The following is a 24,891-nucleotide window of genomic DNA, read 5'->3' on the forward strand; positions in this document are numbered from 1 at the left end:
ATGGTTTTGTTTTCTCAGGGTAAAGATTAAAGTGAGATGAGAAAACAGCAATTAATATAATATTCAGATCTTGCTAACATACTGCTCCAATAGAACTGTCATCTTTCAATAATTAGATGCATAAAATCCTCTAGAGTTACCAATTTTTTCCTCATTTGTCTCTGTCCCATTAAGACAGTTTAAAACTTGGGATAGAAAGAAGAGAAATAAATCTAAACAAAAATTATGTTATGAAATCAGCTGTTTTCCACATATGTGAGGTACCTAGAACAAAGTTAGGAAGACAAAGTGGAACTGGGGTGCTGAGGAAAGGGAAGATTAGGGAGTTACTGTTGAATGGGCACAGATTTCAGCTTGAGATATTGAAACAATTCTGAAGATAGTGATGATGGTTGTACAACAAACACCAATGAACTGTACACTTAAAAACACTTATTTTTTTTTTAAAGTTCCCTTCAAAGCCCACAAAAAAAAGATGTTCCAACAAACATCCGCTCTATTTTAAGCACAAAGCCAGATCAAGATTTCCTGTTATATGGTTGTACATAGCTTTCAAAGTTTCATTCATACTTATATCAGTATATAGACTGAAAGCTTACTCTATATACCAATGACTGATATGTACAAATAATTTGAGTGTATTTTCCCTATTTTCTAACATATGTAGGTTGGCAATTAATGTCCTTCAAAAATAGGGCATCCTTTGTGGTAAAAACAGCATTAAGCTTAAAATTTGACAGAGAATGCTACTATTTGTAATAAAGTAATTTTATGAACAAGCACTTTAGAAATGACACTGGGGGGGGCAGTTATTTCAACAAGTTTATACTTATTGTAGAAATACCAAGACTTCATGCCTTGCTCTACGGTATCAACAAGGTAAATACACCTGCAGTGACTACATGACAGACTCAGTCAGCACCTCCATTTTTTCACAGACCCCTAAAGAGCTGGAAACATGTTCATAAGGCTGTGTACAAACTCCTCAATGTGTAAGATCTAAGACTTAGAAATGTGAAATTCTTCCACACCTACTACAAGACACCCAGAAACCTTCTACACAGCTCATGATCCTATATACAGTTGCTAAATCAAGTGAATAAAAAAGCATCATGCCATGGCTCAAAAGATGATCTTAGTGATATATACCAAATGACATCAAGCACTGGCTCGCAAAAAACAACTCTGTAATAACTAGGAAACCAGCTTGATTAAGGTAGTTCACACTAAAAATCTGATATATGTAAGAAGGGAAAACGACTATTACAAAAGTAACCTCCTAACACTGAGCTGGGTTGGGTTAGGTGATGAAAATATCATATGATGGACAAATTTCTGTAAATACACTATCTATTGTCTACCTAGACATCACAAAAATCAAATCTAGTAAGACAAATCTTTGCTTACCAAATTTCAGTAATCAAAAAATTGCTGATACATTACAATATACAGTGACAATGTCAAAGATTTCTTAAAAGATTTCAATGCACAAATACTACTGGCTAAAATATGAGAGGCGCTTTTATGGTTGCATGTTTTTTAAAAAAAATCAATAATGCAAACTATCAATGAAACCTTTGAAACAGCTTTAACCAAAATGATCCTAACCATTTTAGTATCAGTGTATCTCAACAGTGATGGCAAGCTGGTAGGAAATATGTGGCATAAAGATTATCTGTACTTAACAAGATAACATTAACTTGTGAAAAATGCACTAAGTGTGGTAACTATTCAAGACAAACCTAGATAAAAACTGAAAAAATTGTAACATTATAATCCTTTGATCCATTACATTTTGAACTTTGACTCACCTAAATTGCTTAGCTCTTAAATCACTATCCAATAAAAATTATATATACTGACACAATTAAATTTATTCCTAAAAAGGTACAGGTCAATATTCACTAACCAGAACTTACTCTCTAAGCCAGCCCTGTTAAGACCTGGGAAAAGATGATCAATTCTCATTCACAAATAATGACTGCAAGCTGTCATTTAACAGAACTATTTATACTAATCCTGGTACCAATAGTATCTCCAGTTAACTTCAGCATCGGGGATAATTTAGGACCACTCCAACAAAAGAAATCCTAAATAGTGCCAACACTAAATGTCCTCAACTCAAAACAGCAGAAATTTGGAAAACACTATATTCATTTATAACATTCCCAAAGTATTGTAGAAAGTCTAACATTATCACTGTACTTTAGAAAACTGAATTTCTTCCAACTATATTTAAGAAAGTCTAATCTCTCCTAAGAGCAAATTAAAATCCAACACATAGTATATTCATTTGATTCTATCAAGTTATGTGGGAAATAAATGAAAGAAAAACTTGAAAAAATAAACGCTGTGTAAAAACGATCCCAAGTTACTTCAGAAAAAAAATGAAGCCTAACTAGCAATTATAAATTAATAAAACTAATGAAAACAGGGAGTGAAAAAAAGAAATGACAAAACCAACCCCTCCTCGCTGACCATCTACATGTATGGAACGGATGTGATCTGCCAGATCTGGACTAGAGTTGAAGCAAGCCTGGCACTGGTCCCAACAACAATTATAGGCAATATTTTTGCTTGAAGAAGTAGTGCTTCCTTGTCCATTCATCATTGCTGGAGTTGAACGCCCACTGGAAATTGTGCTGTCTACATCCATTATAGTACTGCTTATGCTACAAAAGAAGAAAAAAGGCTGTTATTCCTAGAAATTCACTAACATGAATATGATCTTATACTTAAGATTACTACTTGACATTCTGATCCATACAAAACATACTAACCATATTTTCTATTAGAAAACAACACTGCTTTGAATTATTTAGTTGGCAATAAAGTGCAAATCAAGGCAAAAAAAAATGCTGGTACTTCAAAACCAGATATGGGATAATTTAAGTAACTTTTGGCAGACATGAACTCAATACTATAGCCTATAGAAGCAAACCAAACACACACACACACACACACACACACACACACACACACACACACACAGAGCTCATCAGAATTCATACCTTCCAAAGCCCTAAGAAGCACAATAAAGTAACAGAGTAGTAAGTTTCCAGCTATAAATAATTCAGAATCAAGAGTATCGTTACAGTTCTGCAAATCACTTGTTAATCAATAATCATTTCCTCTATTCACTAATCTGAGAATTACTGCTGTCACATCCACTTCTCTCCATCTCAAAATAATTGGGAAATTGTGCAGTATTTCCCCTTCTAAATAAATAAGCACGAGAAAACTGGGTGCAATGAAAGTTTCTTCAATATTACCAAAGTCCAAATAAATCATCTTTTCCTGGCCCTCAATTTTTTGCTAATCTCTATCCACAAAAAAGGATTGAAAAGCCAATCACTTTTACCTTTTATTCACTAAGCAAACTATATTAGTTACCCTTTTATTTACTAAGAAAATTACATATAGCAGAAATAAAACAGAAGTAATTTTGAATGCTCAAAATTTCTCATCTTAATAAACTGTAACACACTTTTGCCTTCCTTTCGAAAGCAATTCATTTAAGGGGGCACCTGGCTGGCATAGTCAGTACAGCATCTGACTCTTGATCTCGGGGTTATGTAGAGATTATTTAAAAATAAAATGTTTTTTAAAAAATTAAAAGCAATTCATTAAAAAAATTATTTTCAATATCTTCCCAACAAAAAAACTACAGGGAAGAACTTCAACCAGAGGAGTCAACAGTAAGAATGTCTGCACACTAAATTCATTGAAAGCTATGTATCTGCTTGCAACTTAAGTATGAATAAATTATGAAAATTATGTTAACTTTTAAAGGAGTATGCTTCCCTACTCCCAAGTTTTTACTACAGAAAATTTCAAAGACACAGAAAAGTTTATATAAGTCTGAACTTAATTTACATTTTGGGAACACCTGGCTGGCTCAGTCAGTAGAGCATGCGACTTTTGATCTCACAGTTGTGAGTTTGAGAGTCATGCTGGATATATTTTATTTTTTTTTAATTTATATTTTGTCCTATTTGCTATATGTAATTTGTTTTTCTCAATCATCTACAAGTTGCAAACAGGATACTTCAACCGCAATCACTTCAGCACACAGCATCTAAAAATAAGAACATGTACCTATAATCACACGTAATTTGCTTATATGTAAAAAGTCAAAATAAATTTTAACTCTATTAAAGTAAACTTAAAAATGATTTGTGTCTGGGGTGCCTAGGTGGCTCAATCAGCTAAGCATCTGACTCTCGATTTCAGCTCAGGTCGTGATCCCAGGGTTCCGGGCCTGAGCCCCGTATTAGGCTGCAAGCCGAGTCCGGAGCCCACTTGAGATTCTCCACCTCACTCTGCCCTCTCCTGCTCACGCTCTCTCTTGAAATAAAGTTTTAAAAAGAAATGTGTGTGCCTAACATCCAATGCATCCATTTTTTTTAAAAGCTAGCAATAATTTTTTTAATAGGATGCTTCAGACATGAAAAATGTCTCAGATTTCCTTTTAAAGAATATTCACATACTTAAATTCATCTGGCTGTCGACCAGCCAATATACATTCTAAATTTAAACTTCAAAACTTCATTCTAAATTTTGTAATCTCAGGGCACCTGGATGTTTCAATCCATAGATCATCCAACTCTTTATCGTGGGGTTCTGAGTTTGTGCATATATTTAGAAAAATTTTGTTCGTAATCTCTATTAAACTCTCAATGCAAATCAGCTTGATTATCTGAATATTTATTCATATTTTTTGCAAGAATAAATTGTGAGTATGGTGTTTTTTCTATACAGAAATATGTATTTTTATTTGGGCCCTTGAAACTTCAAGTTTCATGAGGCCCTTAACCATGCAACAGTCACCTAATTTTCCTAGATATCATGTTTTAAAACATTTTAACTGTAAAGCTCATACTTTTATAAACCATACTAATTAACACCAAAGGCAAGTAAAATATTAATAGCTTTAAGCAGACAACAAACCACACTTAAATTATAAACAATCTTAGGAAAAGGATAAATCTCAATGCCTTATTACAATGCAATCTGTAAGGTAAAGCAAAGTGTAACACACACACACACACATGCATGAAGGGTAGTAATGCCCAATTCCCACATCCATACTTAGTTTGGAGAGGGAGACAGATACAGACATGGCTATTCTCTCAAGACAAAACTTCTTTTGAAGGATACACAAAACACCACCCATGTTTTTTTAGGGGGACAGATGGAGGGTCAGTAGGAGAGAAACTTTCACTATAAATACCGTTTTGTATCATTTTTAACCACATACCTACTGTACTGCTTTTATGAAAAGTCCAAACTTAGTTGAAATGAAACCAATTTTCCTTAAATTGAACAAAGGCCAAGAGACTCATCATAAATCCAACTAGCAACAGTCTATCTACATAATGCTTAATGTACTTTTATTAATTTTACTATAGAAGGGGAATCTTGTCCAAACATCCATACACTAAGCATGTAATCAGCCTATGTGCAATATCATTAAAACAATATTTCATGTGGATACAGATCCTCATAAAAAGACAGTATAATGCTGTTAAGAACATGTACTGTGTCTATCATTGGCAACTGAGCTGCAAATGCAGTAGAGTGGAAGAGGTGGTGAGGGACAGACCCCACCCCCTAGAAGACGCAAGAGACCTTCACACAGGTGTAGCATACCACAGAGCTTCCCAAAGCCTAGCAGGTACGACTGGAATCCTGCTGAAATGCCCCTCTTAGGCTCCTGCAACTTCTAGGAAGTGTCCAAATCCTAAGCCTCCAGGTTCCAAATCCTAAGCCTCCAGGATCCCTTTTGGCCCTAGATCCATGCTGGAATCTGTGGTTTTCTCCACTCCTAAGACCGATAAAGGCAACAGCCCTAATGCAGAAGAGCACCAGAGACAAGTTATAGTTAATTTTTTACTTTGACAGGGCACTGAGCTAGATATAGATCCCAGAGAAAAAGTGTCCTTCCTCCTATAACAGTAAGATACCAAGATGACCTGAACTAGGAAGGACATTCCACCTGATTCTGTAATATTCCTAGGATCCTACATATTAACATTTTTCACACATTTAGTTCTCCTTCCCAATGAACACCTACTAACTTCGTAAAATGTGAACAAAAGCAGCTTAGTATTTGGAAGAAAACCTAAGCCAGAAAAAAGTACTCCTACTATTCAGATAGTTACAATAATCTAAACCAGTGCTTCTTAAATTAATGTTGTAACCATCAACTGGGATCTTATTAAGTGCAGATACTGATTTAGTGGATTTTGAGGTAGGACCTGAAATACTTTATTTTCTATTTTCTTTTGAGACATTGTATTTTTTTTAATGTTTTTTATTTATTTTTGAGAGAAGGAGAAAGACAGCACGAGCAGGGGAGGGTCAGAGAGAGAGGGAGATACAGAATCTGAAACAGGCTCCAGACTCTGAGCTAGCCGCCAGCACAGAGTCCAACGCCGGGCTCCGGGAAATCCTGACCTAAGCCGAAGCCAGACGCTTAACCAACTGAGCCACCCAGGCGCCTCAAGACATTGTATTTGTAATAATCACCTACTTGTTGATGCTACTGCTACAACCTTTAAGTAGTAAGACTCTAAACCATCTTATACTGTTATTACCCAAGTAAGACTGGTCAGACTATCTAACGAAGTATGTGTCTGATACTGCAGAATGATATAAACTAAAGCATACACAAATACACAGACACACACATACACACACACTCTGTGACAACAAATAATCCATAAGTTTTCAAAAAAAAAAACCCTACACATTATTAGAAATTCAAATACAATATTTAGGGAAGGACAGGAGGGATTTTCAACATAACAGCATTCCCTTTTCTCTCTTTTCCATGGACCCTTTTCCTCTAGTTAAGAAACTACCCAGCAAACCAGACATTTCTACCATAACATCGACAATAAACTACATTGTTCTTATAAAAATTATTTCCTCTGGGAATTCAAGGGCCAACTCATACATATTAAGAATAGACCCTTCTTTGAGAACTCAAATTACTGTCAAGCAAAACATCTGTGTGGTAGACATGACCACAGCCATCAGGGTTGCCGACTTTGAGTAAAAGGCACATTGCTAATTGACAAAATACAGGGAAAAAAGGAAGTAATACATGGATGTTACATTATCAAAATGGAGGACAAGACCATGGTCTTAATACAACAGAATAAGAAAAGTTCATTGATATGTTTTCAGATTCCACATTGCAAATACTGTAAGAAACTATCACTTTTCAAGTTTCAGTATATTATCAAATAGCCAAATAATTAATCTAAAAAGGCTATTAAAATACTCCTTACGGGACACTGGGTGGCTTAGTCAGTTAAGTGGCCGTCTTTGGCTCAGGTGGCGATCTCGCAGTTCGTGAGTTCCAGCCCTGTGTTGGGCTCTGGGCTGAAGCCTGCTTCAGATTGTTGTCTCCCTCTCTCTCTCTCTCTCTCTGCCCTCCTCTGCTCACACTCTCTCTGTCTCTCAAAAATAAATAATGTTTTAAAAAAAGTATAAAAAATACTCCTTCCTTTCCAACTAAATAATATCTGTATGAGGCCAGAAAGTCTTCACATAGTTCAACCAAATCAATTCATCACAACAGACTGAATGCAGAAGTAGATATGAAAAACTAGCTGTTAAGTCAGATATTAAAGATGTTAAATATAAAACAACATCACTCTTGTATTTTTTTTTTAACTGGAAAAGTTATTTTACATTAAGAAACTACTTTGTAGGAGTGCCTGGCTGTCTCAGTTGGTAGAGCATGCAACTATTGATCTCAGGGTCATAAATTCAATCCCTACATTAGGCATGAAGCCTAAGGGAAGGGAAAGGGGAAGGGAAAAGGAAAAAAAAAGATGAAAAGAAAGAAAAGTTGTTTGTTATTTGTAATTGGTTTATTTTTAAATTAATTAATGTTTCTAAAGTTCTTGGTTTTAATTTCTAATCCTATAATAGTTTATTGATAAATATAACCCACATAAACAAAAAGGTCTTTAATTTTGTCAGCAACGTTAACAACTTTATTGAGATATAATTCATATTCCTCAATATTTAAGAAAGCAAAGGGGTTTTTTTAAAGCAAAATGTTTGAGAACCACTGTTCTGGTGCAAAGCTTAAATGCCTCTCTCAAATGGACTGGAAAGAGTAGGTTTATGAGCTGGAATATTTTGATTTTATTTGGAGCTTAATTTCTGAATTTGAAATTGAATCTGAGGTTCAGTGGGTTAGAAGCCTTATCAGGAGTCTTCTTTTCAGCTACCTATCAGGAAATTTATTTGTACTATGGATTTTCCTTGGTATCTTTGGGTCCTTTTCTTTTCTTTCCCCTGCTCTTAATTACTAGGCTACTGAAATGTCTAACTTTAAAGAGGAGTTGAGAACAGGGCCTGAGGGGATATGGGTGTACAGTCTGAATTCAAATATAATTTACTCTCTTTACTCAAAAAAGTGAAACATCAGAATGTCCTATAAATATGTCATTGCTTAGCAAAGTTGCAAGTCTGTACTACAGATCTAATTTAGGCCTCCACATGTCCATTTATATAAAATTAGATTTGTAAATCACACCCTTATGCCTTAACCAATTAAACACCTTCCAAGAAGACTCCGTTACTTTAACAAATTAAAGGGCTGACATAAAACAATATTAAGAATTTTATAGCTTAAGTTTGAAGTTCTAGTCACTTTTGCATTTGTGATATAAAGACAATTAAGATTAAGTAATGGTGTTTTCCAAACAAAATTTCCATACTAGTAATCCCCCTTCATAGTTCTTGATCAGTAGAACTAAAGTATAGTACATGGAGACTGAAAGACAAGCTGCCCATAACTGCAAGTCAAATGTTCTTCAAGACTAAGCAGCCAAAATAGAACAAGGAAACTGTTTGAATATTGACATATATTTGTAAAATTCATAAACCCTACTTTGAATTTAAATTTACTTAAAAGGTTATACTGTTCTAATTTTTATATTAATGTAAAAATTTTTGAACTTCCAAAAAATAAATACTAATAAAATACCATTTTAACATGTTTCAGACATTGGAATTCCACACAAAAACCCATTTGAGGGGAAAATTTCATCCACTACCCAATCTTTAAATTGTTTTTAGACTGTTTATGTTCTCAACAACACTCCTCAAAATTGTCAAACTACTAACTATGAAATGAATGATACTTTTCCATTAAAAAGTGAGAAAACGGGGGCAGCTGGCTGTATAGGTCAGTAGAGCAAGGGACTCATAATCTCAGGGTCCTGGGGGTGTGGAGCCTACTTTTAAAAAAACAAACAAAAAGTTAGAAAACATGAAGCTGTATTATATACAGAGTAAGTGACATCAAGGATAAAAGGTACCATAAATTTAAAAAATCATTAGTAGGAAGGGGCATCTGGCTGGCTCAGTCGGTGGAGCCTGTGACTCTTGATCTGGGGATTGTGAGTTCAAGCCCCAAGCTGGGTATAGAGATTACTTTAAAAATAAAAAAATTTTAAACAAAAAAAGAATGTAGTAGGAAAAAAGGATGATCAAGGTATCTAACCACTTCTTTCAGGATCTAGAAGTTCCTGACTGAGATTCCACAAAAGAATCTCCCTAATCTCTGAAGAAACAAGACTGTTTTATTTTTGTTCTCTGATGAAAACTATACAATCTTTAGGAAGTCTTAGGTTCATAGCTACGATATGAATTATTATAAAATAAATATTCTATAATTCTCATTTTTAAAGAGTGGAACTTGGTCCTCCAGCGGGACTGAAGAAAGTGGAATGAGATAAAAGGAAACAAAAACTCCACAGTTTATAAGTTACATTTAACAAGGTCAAATCAAGCATTATAAATTTAGCTGAACTTTGTAACTGGTAATAAGCTTTGTATAGAAATAGTATGCTGTATAAAGTTTCAGAGTATTTATCAAATTGTAGGTAAACATTATATCCACACATTAGGGACTCCTGATCTAATCATAGCGCAGGGTAAGTTGTTATTTGGCTAACAGATGAGTGATGTTCCTTTCATCTATGAAATTGCCACTTAAGACAAGAATGATTAGGTCTCTTCCATACTTATAATCAAAATTAATAAAAGCTAAAATTCAAGAGTGCCAAGCACTTAAGATGAGGCTTCTTAGAAAGTATGATGTTATATACCTGATATTATATGGATATTATATTAATAATATACAACTTTTAAGAGTGAAATTCTACTATTCCTTGCCTCCATTTGTCATAATGGACTATAATTTTGTGCGCTGCTCCTCATTCTAGGTACTGACAATGAGATTAAAAGCCAAAACTAAAGCAATTAAGAGACAGGCACTTTAAGAGGTGTCTGGCTATCAGAGGAGCATGCCACTCTTCGTCTTGGGAGTCATGAGTTCGAATCCCACTTTGGGTGTGGAGAATACTTAAAAAAAAAAAAAAAAGACAGAAACAGGCAGTTCAAGAAAATTATGGAGGCGCCTGGGTGGCTCCGACTAAGGTTAACCATCCGACACTTGGTTTAGGATCAGGTCATGATCTCATGATTCACAAGATCCAGCACCACATTGGGCTCTACCCTTGCAGCACAGAGCCTGCTTGGTATTCCTTCTCTCCTTCTCTGCCCCTCCCACTCACTCTCTCAAAATAAATAAATAAACATTAAAAAATAAAATTACGAACTGCCTGCCTATTACATTTTATGACTTTTTGTTAAGGGAAAAAAGGGATCATGTAACTTACTATATTGAAATTGTATCACAAAAATAAGACAGTCTATTTAAATCTAACTTCCTATTCTTTATCATAACTGCCAATACTAAGTCTATTTCCCAAAGATAGCCACACCATATACACTTTCCACATCCTCTTCTTACAATATGGCATGGGGTGGGGATCAATATTACCTCCCCTTGAATCTGAACAAGCCTGAGACTACTGCAAAAGTGACCCTGCAAGACTTCCAAGATAAGGTCATAAAAGGCAATAAATACTACAGATTCCAGCTGACTCTCAGGACACACACCTTGGTGGAAGCCCAGAGCTACAGTGTAAAAAAAAAATCTGGTTCCCCTGAAGCCGCCATGCTGAAGAGCTCCTAAGAAAAAAGTACACGGAGCTAGGGACAGATACCAGGAGTCCCAGCTGTTTCAGTCTTAGCCCAGGCACCACACATGTCAGACAATGTCAGTGGGTGAGGGAGTTGTCTGGGGACTGTATGTAGTCTCCATCCTTTATGCTGTCTAAGCTGATACCAAGTGGAGCAGGAATGATCTAACCGTACCCAGCCCTACTCAGATCTTAGATTTGTAAGCAAAATGATTGTTTTAAGCCATTAAATGTTGTCATGCAACCATAGTAACTAGAAGAATGTCTGACATGTAGTAACTCGTTTAATGTTTACAACAACCATATCAGGTAGGTGCCATAAGTAGCATCCTAATCTTAACAGATAAAGCAGACTGAGGCACAGAATTGTGTGACTTGCCCAAATATAAAACACTAATGCCAAACTTAATTGCCAGACTTATACAAAAGAAAAATCTGAGTAAATCACAGATTTGAGAAATACTGAAATACAACCCATATCATACATCAAAATAACTGATACTTGGTTTCACTTGGTGTGCACACACAAGAAGTTGTTTCCTTGCTTTTGTACACCTAGAGCAAAGGATAAATTTAACACTTACATATAAATTGACTCATTTAGGCAGATAGATAGCTTTGCTAACAAGATAAACTATTAAATTTGATTCCTACAAGTCAATTTGTTTCATTAAAAAAAAAAAAAGGTAATTAAAAGTCATAGAAAGCAACCCTATCCTCAGGTAGAACTTGCCCCAAACTTAGGCCACTAAAACAGGAGTCTAAAAATGTCAACATAAAATCCAACTCCAAATATTAACTTGTCTAGAGACAAAGAGGAGGTCATTTTCATTTTTCTTTATCAAGAACAACTAACAGGGTCACCTGGGTGGCTCAGTCAGTTAAGCATCCAACTTCAGCTCAGGTCTTCATCTCACAGTTTGTGGATTTGAGCCCCGCATTGGGCTCTGTGCTGACAGCTCAGAGCCTGAAGCCTGCTTCAGATTCTGTGTCTCCCTCTCTCTCTACCCCTTCCCTGCTTGCACTGTCTTTCTTTCTCAAAAGTAAACACTAAAAACATGTTTTTAAAAGAATAATAAATTATGAAATAGGTTGTAAATGGGATTAAGGATTTAGATCACATCAGATTTCTGTAAGGTTGCCCGCCTTTGTCTTCCAAACTGCTATGGTACCACAGGCTTTTAGATCTTTAAACTCAGAAGCAATCAGAAAAAATAGCAATTAGGAAAAAAAAGAAAAAGAAAGAAAAAAGAAGTAAAGACAATGCTTGTTTTATTACATGTGTTACATATGCTCAAGTCACATTTCCCTAAGGCCTTCCCTACTCGCCTAAGTGGAAAGAATTCTGCTTCCTTATGATCTGGCTGATTTGTATTATGAATCACCTATAAGCCTCTCATTTTGAGTAAACTCCTAAATCTAGGTAGTATAGCACCTTGCACACAGTAAATGCTCACATACTTTTACTGACAAATTTAAGTAGCATTTTTAAGGCAAGAAAAATATATGGCTTTGTCAAACTGAGATAATCATAAAAATTAATTGGAGACACACTAAAAATCATTAGCCAAAACCAAGATATTATTATTACTATTGTTACTGTAATTACAAGCTATTATCACTGTAATTTAAAAAGCTAAAATGGGTTTTTCTAATCAAGAAAAAGACTACTCTCCATCCCTACAATTATTTCTCTGAATAAAAACAAAAGATTTTTTTCCCTAAGACCCAGCAGCATTCACTAAATTGGTCAAAAGGGACTTTATGCAACAATGATGAAATATAGCCTATGGAAAACAAGTAGGTTGCATTCTTATATCACTACTATGCACTGTGCACGTCATTTTAAATTTCCTTCTCATTTCTAGTCTATTGCTCTTAAAGATTACTCCACCCACATTTTTCACACAGTTTTAAGATCAGCAAGAAATTATCTTCAAAAACACTGTAATACTAGAAACATTCTATTTCAATGTAATTACATTATAAGGAGTTATCTTTTACCTTCTTAAGATTTCCAGGAAAATGTCTATATGCAAAGACAGTATGTAAAAAAATCTGCTATGAAGCAATCATTACTTGGTTTGTTTTTTTCTTGTTAGTTTTAAATCATAAAAGTGATTTTATCAGATGATTCACTACGCACATTTCTGACAAAATACTCACAGTAGTCCTCAATACCTCAAAAGACATGTTCCAATGACTGCCAATATGAATTTAAAGCACTAAAAAAATCCACAGCTGATTCATCTACTCTCAGAACATTTAAAAAAGTAATGACAAAAATTTTATAATTTAGAAATGAACTAGTAAATGTATTAATTGAGAAATACAAATACCCTTCTAAAATCCCCGATTTCAGGGCGCCTGGGTGGCTCAGTTGGTTGGGTGTCCGACTTGGGCTCAGGTCATGATCTCATGGTTCATGGGTTCGAGCCCCGCGTCGGGCTCTGTGCTGACAGCTCAGAGCCTGGAGCCTGCTTCAGATTCTCTATCTCCCTCTCTTTCTGACCCTCCCGTGCTCATGCTGTCTCTGTCTCTCCAAAATAAATAAAAAAGCATTAAAAATAATAATAATAATAAAATAAGTAGAATCCCTGTTTTTCTCTAACTAGTAACACTTCATCTTTCTAGAATTTTGAAACATAAATGAAAACCAGAAAGACAGGGGCTTTGAAGAGCATTAAAATTAAAGAAATAAAATGCCAGTAAAGACTCTCTATTCCCCTAAAGACTAAGTAACTACAGCATTTAAAAATCAACTTTTATATTTCATAGTCTTAAAAGAGATATTGGCTATATAATAATTACAAATGAGAATGAGGCCCAGAAATGTAAATGAACTGAAATACTTAAGTTATTCTTTGCAAAAGAGAGAGGTTGAAATTTAAAATAGTCACTGACTTAATACTATTTTAATTAAACCTCCCTGCCCAGGTTGATTATGAGAGCCACTTAGGCAGTATAGTATCTAAGACCACATCCAGAGCCAGGACTGCCTGCATTCTCAAGGAGCTGCGTAACTCTGGGCAAGTTATAATGTCTGTGCTTTCTCGCCTCATTAGCAGTTTGTGAGGATGCAGTGAACTGAACTTCATAAAAGCCTTTCAATAAGCTCAAGAGTCTCAGATTTGTAAGCAAAGTCGACAATTGCAGTTTTCTCCTAAAATAATATACACATTTACTTTTTATTGTGAAGCAAAATATGGGAAGTCTACTTTCTAAATAATTCAAAAATAAAAAAATAAATAATTTTAAAAAATCACAGTTTTCTCAAATACTGTTTCCACATATGCTGCTAAGAATTGGGAGAAGGGATGCCTGGTGCCTCAGTCAGAAGAGCAAGCGACTCAATCTTGGGGTCATGAGTTCAAGCCCCACACTGGGTGTAGAGATTACTTAAATTTAAAAAATAAATAAAAAGATTTGGGGGGAAGATATAAGGCACAAAACAGTCCTCCTTATCTCTTACAGTCATGACAGTGAGAAAGAAGAAATGTGTATCAAGTATATCCATATTCAGTTAAATTCAATCAATCACTGAGTTCTGAATATAGGCAGTGCAACTGGTGAGTGAGTGCAGCTGGTATATAAAGGAAGTATAAAAATAAATAGAACCAGATTTTAATTCTTAAAAAATGTTACAGCCTAGGCAAGACAAACACAAATTGATATTTCAATTCAACACCATTAATTATTTTTGAACCCAGAATAACCTATTCAAAGTATCTTTGAGATCCTGGATAAAGCAAAGCCATGCTTGCAGTATTTTGGGTTTGCCTAAAGGATAAAATCGAGTATTTGCTAAGTCTACATCTGAATCATGACATTTGAGCTCCAAATTATTTTATGTTGTTTAAACCCTCACTTTGGGGGCGCGTGGGTGGCTCAGTCGGTTGAGCGCTCGACTTCAGCTCAGGTCATGATGTCACGGTCCGTGGGTTTGAGTCCCGCGTCAGGCTCTGTGCTGATAGCTCAGAGCCTCAAGCCTGCTTCTGATCTGTGTCTCGTTCTCTCTCTGCCCCTCACCTGCTTGCGCTCTCTCTCTGCTCTCAAAAATAAATAAACATTAAAAAATAAAAATAAACCCTCACTTTAAAAAAACGAATCTGAAGTTCAAAGGAATGAAATGATTACAAGCAGTCTCTAGTGAAGCCAGTGCTATAATTTCAATTACTTATGTTCACCAGAGTTTCCTTTCCACTTCTTTATGCATGAGAAAGGGAAGGATAAATGACTCTGAATTAAATAGAGCCCTAGGACCTTTACATATTCCATCTCATTTAATCACCACACTAAGATACTATATTTTACAGGCAAGGAAACAACTTCTAAGAAGTTAAATTATAATTCCTTCTAACTTAAGGTTCATGCTCTTTCACTACCCAACTTTTCCTTTAGTTATTTTTAGTGCTGGATATGATTGGAAAAATAAGCAAGCTATTGTTCCAATGAAATCCTCAAGAAAAAAGCTTTTTACTCAGAAATAATAACAATATTTTTCTTACAGGCTATTCAGGAAATTAGTTTTTCTTTCCTTTGATTTAGTTTCCCAAGCATGACTTTTCCTACTTCTACCCAGCTCAAATCTCTTCAGTCACACCTGTACTATTGCTACTACTTCCTAATTGGTCTCCCAGCTCCCAAAATTTCCTACCTTTGCCACATTTTCCAGTAACACAGGAGTTTCATCATTCATCCAAAATACATTTAAGAATACCTAAGGGGTGTTTGGCTGCCTCAGTCAGTAGAGCATGTGACTCTTGATCTCAGGGTTATATAAATTTGATCCAAGTTAGGTGTAGAGATTACTTAAAAATAAAATCTTAGAGCACCTGGGTGGCTAAATCAGTTGGGCATCTAACTCTTGATTTGGGCTCAGGTCATGATCACAGGGTTAGGGAACTGTTCAGGGTACAGCCTACTTGGGATTCTCTCTCCCTCTGCTGCTCTCCCTGCCCCCACCACCCTTGCACTCTCTCTCTAAAATAAAGAAAAATAAAAATATTTTTAATAAATAAAATCTTCAAAAAAAAAAAAAAGAATACCTAAAGTAAGCATCAGGCACTGTGCCAGGTGCTGTGAATAGATCAAGAGACACAACTCCTATTTTCTCAGGGAGCACTACACTCTACCAAGATAGATAAATGATAAATAATACTCAAATAGTTATCAAGGTCAATGAAGAACTTGGGGATGCTAGCAATGTGTCTAACATAGAATCAGGAATAGTTTGCCTGAGAAAATGTTTAAGATAAGATCTGAATGTGACTAGGACTGACAAAGACTTTGGGGGCAGGAAAAAGAATCTGACTGACAAACCTACACTTGACAAAATGCCCACATCTGGGTTGACATGCAAATTTCCACTTTAGCCATTCTTATTTCTCAGTCCGAATGTAAATCCTCTGATCTAGGCAGAATAATCTCCTGAACATGGTGGGCTCTTTCCTTTCTATATTTCATTTAGGCTTCCTAAAAATTTCTCATAACTCACCTAACCCTAAAACTGAGCCCCCTCCCCACCAAAACTTTAATCACTGACACCCATACTCTCCAAATTTTATTTTAATGTACTGTGTCACACAATTTTACAGAAAAACTAGAAACAATGGAATCATCTTTTTGGTCTTCTCATTAAAAACTAAGTTTCTGGGGCGCCTGGCTGGCTCAGTCCGTAGAACACGGGACTCTTAATCTCAGGGTAGTGAGTTCATGTACCACATTGGGAACAGAGCCTACTTTAAAAGAAAAGAAAAAGAAAAATGAAGCATCTGAGAAGGCACCACCACATTTCTTCCTTACCACTAAACAGAGTACCATGCTAACTACTAGAGTAAGTGCTCAAAGTGTGATTTTTTTAAAAACACCCATCCATCCCTGTGATCCATTCCCCAAAATTGTTCATTTAGTTCTAAGCAAATATAACCACTATTTTCACAAATGCAAACTATCCATCATAAAAATGAACTCAACATGTGGTTAGATCACTGCAAATCCATTACCGTTACTAGAAAGACTTTTACTAATAGGTCAGTAGCTTCACTTACATATTAAAAACCATTAAAAAGTACTGAGGTCTTTTAGGTCAACCACTGAAAATATACATGTTAAAGCTGATTAAAATGCAGATTTTGTAATGAAATATTTGACCTGGCATATCCTTCTGCAAGTTTCTGCAGCACTCATTTACAGATACTTGCCACACATTTAACAGCTGGCCTAGCACTGTTTAGCATTCAGATCCTATACTGCTTCATAACAACAGACCATTACCAGCTATTTCTAGTTTATTTGTGCAGTTTGTCTCCCCCCTCATCAGGTCAGGAGCTTTGTTTTGCTCACTACTATGTACCCTGCAACTAAAATACTATCTGGCACATATGGGGGGGGGGGGTGTCTGTGTACACCTGTGGAATAAATGCCTATTATGCAGTAAACACTTAAATTGTGTGCCAAATACTCTACATGTAATCCCCATAACAGTCTTATAGGATAATTAACTATCAGTGTCCCCCTTTTGCAGATGAGAAACCTGGAGTAATAGTTAGCTGTTAAATAACTTAAATAACTGTCTCATAGTCACCAGTTTAAGTGAGAGCCAGAATTCAAACCACACATTCTGACTCAAATCGCAGACTTAAACCACTACTCCTCTTATACTTTCTCCCTCCTTAACTTCAAATTTTCCATTTAGCTTTAATAAAACGTTAAGCATTTTTATACAATAAATGCTTCTTAACAATGATTTGGAAAAAACCCTCTGACTATCCATTTCAGATTTTCCATACTCATATTGACTTATTAAAAAGTGCTTTTTATAAAATTCACAATTTCAAAATTGTCCAATCACTTACTAAACATTTATCATGTACCTCTGGACCTCCTCTAAATTGGCAGGAGGTTTTGTTGTTGTTGTTGTTGTTTTAGTAAACCCTACTCCCAACTCAGGCCTGGCACTCAACCCTGAGATCAAGAGTCATATGTTCTACTGAGCCAGCCAGGCACCCCTAAATAAGTAGTTCTTAACTTAGACTAAAATATTTTGAAAGGCTGATAGAAGCTGTTGACATCTTCTCAAAGACACATAAAATTTTGCATATGACCTCAATGGCCTTATTGGAGTACACTGACCCCATAACCTTAAATTTATCAATACCAAAATACAATAATCCAACCAAAGGCACTAATTCCTAGTCCTCAGTTTATGGTTCCTTTTATTTATATAAATTCTACTGTTGCCATTTCAATTTAATTCTAATAACTGAGTACTCACCATATCCAAGATACTGTGGTTAGACATGATAAAGATCTAAATGAGCTAAACTGTGCTGGCTCTCAAAAATACCATAGTACAACAAAAAGGATGAAGCAGACATTCAAATAGCATGGATTCTTCAGAAAAGTTCACAAGACTCTACTATATTCACGATAAAACCTAAACTTTTTTTCACAGTCAAGAAGCTAAGACTCAAAGATATTACTTAAAAAGTCTTTATATAGGTAGTAATACAAAGATCTGAATTGTGTCCTTTAACTCAGATTACCTGCTCTTTATACTTTAGTATTCTACACCTCTCCACCTACAGAAGAGAACCATAAGCTGGTAGGGAATGAAGAGACAAAAATTATATATGTGGGAACTATAAGGAAAAAGAAATGAAAACCAGGAAAAGATTCCTTGTGGCATTTTGATGGGTTTTAAAATTTAAAAGGTGGCCTTAGTGAAAAAAATCTGAAAGAATTATTGTGTAACAGTTTATGAATGAAAAGAAAAATAGAAGAAACTTATCTGCTAAATAAAAACACAGGAAGAATAACACATAAGCGGGTATATTTAGGTCATAAAAAGACTTTGCGGTTTCTTCCTGCTCTCTCAGATCACCGACTCTGAGAGAAAACAGCTGCTGTGTCAGGAGGACACACAGATCCTGACTTGGTGAGGAACCGAAGCAGCCCGCCCGGTGCTTCAATACATGAGCCATCTTGTAGGCACATTTCTAGCCCCAGTCAAGCCTTCAGATGACTGCACTGCTGGCCAACATTTTCACTGCAACCTTATGAAACCTTGAGCCAGAACCACCCAGTAAGCCTATCCACTCTTGACTCCCAGAAACCACATGTGATAAAACTCTGTTCCTTGAAGTTGCTAAATCTGAAACAAATTTATTATACAGCAATAAACAGCTAATACAAATGGCAAGGTGTGAAATTTTACTTTGTTCACATTAGAGCCAATGAAGTATTGTGTTAGGAACTAGAGCAAAACCTACAACTTGGAATTAAAAGTCTCACAGCAATATGCAAGACAGATAAAGTGGGAAGCATTTTTTCTTCTCATCTTCTATAATACTCAGTAAAGAGTCCTGCACATAGTAAATACTTGTTTTTGGTTAGTAAGTCAACTTACACATAGGATTCTCTAATTGACTCAACAGAGTAGTCTTTATGTTTCTTAAAAGTAAAATGACCCCTAAGAATCTCTCCATAAATTCAATCCTGAATCTGTAGTTTCTTCACCATTTGTTTTTGGCACAGAGCCATACCTTCCTTAACTGAGAGTTACAAGTTATCAATGAAAACTGAGAGCTACTAAAAGCTCCTCTCCCCAAATTTAATCAAATTAAAAAGTAGCTTAAAGAACGACTGTAGAGCCTATGGGCAGCTGCTTCAGAGTTGAAGAGGTAAATACTGAAAAGAGTTTATCATGGGAGCACCTGGGTAGCTCAGCTGGTTGAGCGTCTGACTCTTGATTTTGGCTCAGGTCACAATCTCACGGTTCTTAAGATCAAGGCCTTTTGGGCCTCTGCACTGGCAGCATGGAACCTACTTGGGATTCTCTCTTTCTCCGCCCACGCCCCCCCCCCAATGCAACAAGCTCTCTCTTAAACCTTTTATTTTTAAAAAGGAGTCCATCATGAAGTATGAGTAAAAATTGCATAAAAGTACTGTATTGTCTCAACCATAAAGATCCCTAATAAATCTTCGTAAATTGGGACACCAGTGTGGCTTAGTCAGTTAAGCGTCCAACTTCAGCTTAGGTCATGATCTCACGGTTGGTGGGTTTGAGCCCTGAGTCGAGCTCCGTGCTGACAGCTCAGAGCCTGGAGACTGCTTAGGATTCTGTTTCCCTCTCTCTATGCGCCTCCCCCATTCATGCTCTGTTTCTTTCTATCTCAATAATAAATAAACACATTTAAAATTTTTTAAAAATTTTTTAAATTTAAAAAATAAACCTTGGTAACTTTAGCAGGTAGTCTTCTGGCATAAATATGATTTGAAAGTTTAGCCTCTAGGGTTGCCTGGGTGGCTCGGTCAGTTAAGTGTCCAACTCTTAATTTCCACTCAAGTGGAAATGATCTCATGATCTCATGGTTGGTCACGAGAGAGACAGAGAGACCCACATGAGGCTCTCGGCTGACATTATGGAGCCTACTTGGGATTCTCTCTCCCTCCCTCTCTTTTTGCCCCTCCCCACAACATGCTCGGGCTATCTATTCAAAATAAATAAATAAATGAATGAAAGAATGAATGACTGTTTAGCCTCTATATTGTAAGAGCTTCCAAATCATACTACTGAGAAACTGAGCAATACAAGCCTATTTTGCCAGCATCGGAGCAATGTTAGTTAAACCTGAAAGTTTGCAACCCATAAGGTGGGGATTCCAAATTTTGATCCACAAAATGGTGAGGGCCTGGGGCCTTTCCTGATCATGAAGTTTCAAACGACAGGCCCTTCCCTATCATCCCATCCTTACACATGCCCTTTCACTTGACATCTGGACTTACACAGAAAGACTGATAAAAGTGGCCTAAAGTGGTCTTGGCTTCTTCAAAATTAGTCATGGCTTCTATTCTAGTTGAAAAATTTTATAGACAGACATATATACTAAAAAACACAAAAAAAGTTATCAATTCACTTATATGGATAATACTTTCAATGTATAATCTGATTCAACAGCTAGAATTAATTTGTCAATTAAAAAAACTTCAGTGACATTTTAAATTCTAAAATTCTATTTAAACACCAGCCTCTAAATTAACTTAAAAGATGGTAATTTTTTTAAGTGGTAATTTTTTTAAAAGTACTTAAGCTTAGGTTCAAAGTAAAAGAAAAACTAGTTTTTAGTGTTCTTGCACAGCTCAATATTCCCCCAGAGGAAATAAATTACATTTCTTTTCCTAAGTTTATCAAAATAAACACACTAATAATACACTTACTCTGGTTTCGAATAACCTTCTCACAGGGAAAATAACCAGATTTTATACCAAGTGTCATTTATTCATTTTATAAATCAGTCACTTTTCACTACAACACTTATAGTACATGTTTGTAGACTTAACACCTTAGATAATGAGCTTTCATATCTAAGTCTTTATATCTAAATGTTTCTTAAAAAGAAGCACTTACAATTAAAAATATTTAAGATATTCCAACAAATTCTAAAGTATGCTAGATAAACTCAAAAGTATGATCTAATTTCAAACTGGGAAAAAAACTGAATGGCATTCTAAAAGAAACAGTAAATTCTAATGATGATAAAATCATTTTGATAAGAATGCCTCAAGTTTCTTAAAAGCACTCTAAAGCCACCGTATCTTTCCATCAGTTACGAAAATATACACCTCCTACCATGAAATCAATTTATAAAATCCACATAGATTAGCGTAATCTGGAGGACAGTTCATAAGAACAATGATTCCTTCCCAAATTTAAAATGACTCATAAAAAAAAAAAAAAACCTTAAAGGCAACAAGGAGACATTTCAGAATTAAGATTCTCAAGACCATCATAACCAGCTTCACCAGTAAAGCTTTTTCATACAAGTTATAAACCTATGACCCTGAAACAGCAAAATGATTACAATATTTTGTAGTCTCTTACGTTCAAGTATGAAGAAAAGCAAGTATGTCTGATTAACAGGTCTGAACCTTATTTGGACTTGTGGCACTAGTATCTTACTCCTTACTCTGAAATATGATGTAAAAATTAGATATTCCAGTGAGTATCTTATAAATATGAAGTCAAAACTCCACTTCCTGAAAAATTACTTGACCAACCATCCAACCATTATCTCCTAAAGGGATGTAGTAGGCAGATATTAAAAAAAAAAAAAATCCTGACACATACACCTTGTTATTTAAGGGTAAGTATTTTAATTCTTGTGAAGTGGAAATAGGGGACTTGAGAAGCTTTATTCAGATCCAACTCTACGACCACTTCCAGTCTATACTTACTGTTTTGAGTAAGACACTCAACTTGCTCCTTCCATTTGTTAAACGAAAGTCAAAATAATACCTATCTTGCACAAGAGTTGTGTGAATGAGACACATATTTAAACTGTGCAGTAGTAAATGTGTGTGCCCGCACGTGCTAGATAAATGGAAGAACTATGGTAGATGCTAACTGTATAAACGGACGTCAACTTTCAAATGCCTACTCGTACCAATGAAGGAGGATATAATAAAACGGTAAATAACATATACTTCATTCTGTGGTTCACATCAATTTTCAGTGGTCTTGAAGACATTCTCCTTCCTGCCATGTCCATGTAGTTCAGTACACTTTTTGTAGTCTTTTAGCCCATCCAAGATGTTTTTCTTCACTAGATATGAAAGTAAATGTCGAACAGAATCTAAAGCTGTATTTTCATAATATTTAGAGCTTGGTATTCCTTATAACATTAAACATAAATTAAAATGGTCTTTTTATCAGTTACCACTCAGAATTCCTAGAACTTTAAAATACTTATAACTTTTCAAGCCAAGTCAATCTGGATTGTTAAAAATTCTGTTCGTCAAAACATTAGTAGATGGTCAAAACACATGCTAATATACTTTAAAAGCAGAACATACATGGTATGGTTCTCCGTGTTTAAAAAAGTACATTAAAAACCAATTCATTTTCAAAGTGATCAAAAGTAACATCTGAAACATACTAATACAATAAATTTTAATGTCTTGGAAATAAAGAAGCTTATTTTTGTTGGTATCCACGTTATTTTTAACAAGCTTTAAAAAAATGTTAATTTCTTCAGCGAACTCTCCAATACATGACTTTAAACATTATCCTCTACAATCATTGACATTCATGTTAAAGCATTACTATATAAAGATTATAAATCACATACTAAGAGTGTTACCTTCCAGACTGTATTTTATTATGATTCCAACTCTTTGATTCTGTAAAATTACTTTAAAGGACATCAATTCATTATTCCTTTTGACAAGAATTTATACTTGTTCTAAACTTTCTCCCAGATTCGATCACAAATAGAAGTTACTAAAATCAGTTAGGAGACTCTATTAATGACTACATATGAGGAACTTTAGAAGCACTGATTCAATATAAAAGGCTAGTCTTTTCCCTAGTAAGTAATGAAAAGTGATAGTGGGGGTCTCCTCCCCGAACAAGGAAGTTCTGTTAAATCCAGGCGAGACCAGCCATGTTGGAAAACACTTGTCAATTATAGTTCTGACAAGTGTTCGCGAACACGGTTGGATGAAGCTAACCTTGGGTACTGAGGTGTGTACATCAAGGCCCCCGAACGCCCTGCTAGGGGATCCGGGCCCACTTTGAGGATTGTTTCTGAGTTCGAACTGTCCTCAGGTTCTTAAAGAGTGTAGAGCCGAGGGGAAGGAGGGCGGGGAAAGGAGAGTTGGGGGGGAAACGGTTCGAGAGTTGGAAGCGGCTATCCGCAGCGAGAGGGGCGCGGCGACCAGGACAGAATTCCGAGTTGAGAACCTGAGGGAGGGGCCGAAGATTTGGGGAGCCGGGGGAATCTCAGCAAAAACTCCCCTCGGCCCCCTCTGAGGGGCCCATGAGTGCAAAAGGAGCAAGGGAAGGCCAAACGCTTTAGTGCACTGACCTGTCCTCCGAGTCCATGCGGCTCAGGGGTTCCCCATCCGACGACATCTCCAAGCTGCCTCGCCGGCCCCCGGAGGTCGCGCTGCTTCCGCCACCCCCGGTCCCGTAGCCCTCGTCGCCGCCACTAGAGACGACGCTGCTGCTACTGCTGCCGCCCCCGCCGCCGCCCTGGCTGCCCCGCGGTCCCTTGGGTTCCTCCAGGCCCTCCTTGCCGTCCCCATCCCCGCTGCTGCTGCTGGCGGCGCCGGGGCTCAGCGAGCGCGTCTCGTCGCTGCTGCTCCCGCCGCTGCTGCCCACCAGGCTCTCGGCGCTACTCTCCTCCTCGCCTCCGCCGCTGCTGCTGCTCTCGTCCTCCTCCTCCTCGTCGTCGTCTTCGTCTTCGTCCTCCCCGGCCTGGCTGGCGCTCTCGGGGCTCGGCTCCGACATCGTCTCCGCCTCGCCGCCCCCCACTCCGCCGCCACCGCCGCCCCCACCGCCGCCGCCGTTCAACAGCAGCACAGCCACCGCCTCGGCCTCGGCCTCCTCTTCCTCCTCCTCTTCCTCCTCCTCCTCCTCGGGGGGCTCAGCCCGGCCCCGCGCCGCCGGGCCAGGGCTGCCGGGGGGCAGAGGGCTCAGGCGAGAGAGCTCCTCCAGGTCGGCCATGTCGGTGATAGCGGCGGCCATGGCGGCGCCTGCTCCTCCTCCTCCTCCCCGCCGCCGCCGCCTCCCTCTCCCGACTCTAGCTCCCTCGCCCCCTCCCAAACGCCCAAAACTCCGCCGACGCCGCTGCAGAGCAGGAGGAGGGCCCGCGAGCTGCGTCAGCTTACACACGCGCTACGGAGCCCGCGCGGGGACAGGCGCGCGACTGCGCGCACTCACGCGGAGACGGTTGCGCGCCTGCGCGGCGGCACGAGGTAGCGCCTCCCCCGGGCCGCGGATTCCGCGCCCGCGCCCGCGCCCGCGCCC

General features: G+C 37.2%; 1 protein-coding gene and 1 pseudogene across 1 annotated transcript in view; one reads left to right on the forward strand and one right to left on the reverse strand.

Annotated features, from left to right (window-relative positions):
* Window positions 1-24,789, reverse strand: part of AEBP2 (AE binding protein 2) — a 60,616-nt gene extending 35,827 nt beyond the window's left edge. Inside the window, exons 1-2 of the mRNA XM_029954676.1 lie at window positions 23,948-24,789; window positions 2,465-2,672 (exon numbers count right to left, since the gene is read on the reverse strand). Of these exons, the coding sequence (XP_029810536.1) occupies window positions 2,465-2,672; window positions 23,948-24,609 (870 nt within the window). The 5' untranslated portion in view covers window positions 24,610-24,789. The remainder of the gene's footprint in view (window positions 1-2,464; window positions 2,673-23,947) is intronic.
* LOC115305286 overlaps window positions 24,608-24,891 on the forward strand; it is a 7,095-nt pseudogene continuing 6,811 nt past the window's right edge.

Source organism: Suricata suricatta, chromosome 10 (assembly GCF_006229205.1).
Source record: "Suricata suricatta isolate VVHF042 chromosome 10, meerkat_22Aug2017_6uvM2_HiC, whole genome shotgun sequence".
NCBI classification, from domain to species: Eukaryota; Metazoa; Chordata; class Mammalia; order Carnivora; family Herpestidae; genus Suricata; species Suricata suricatta.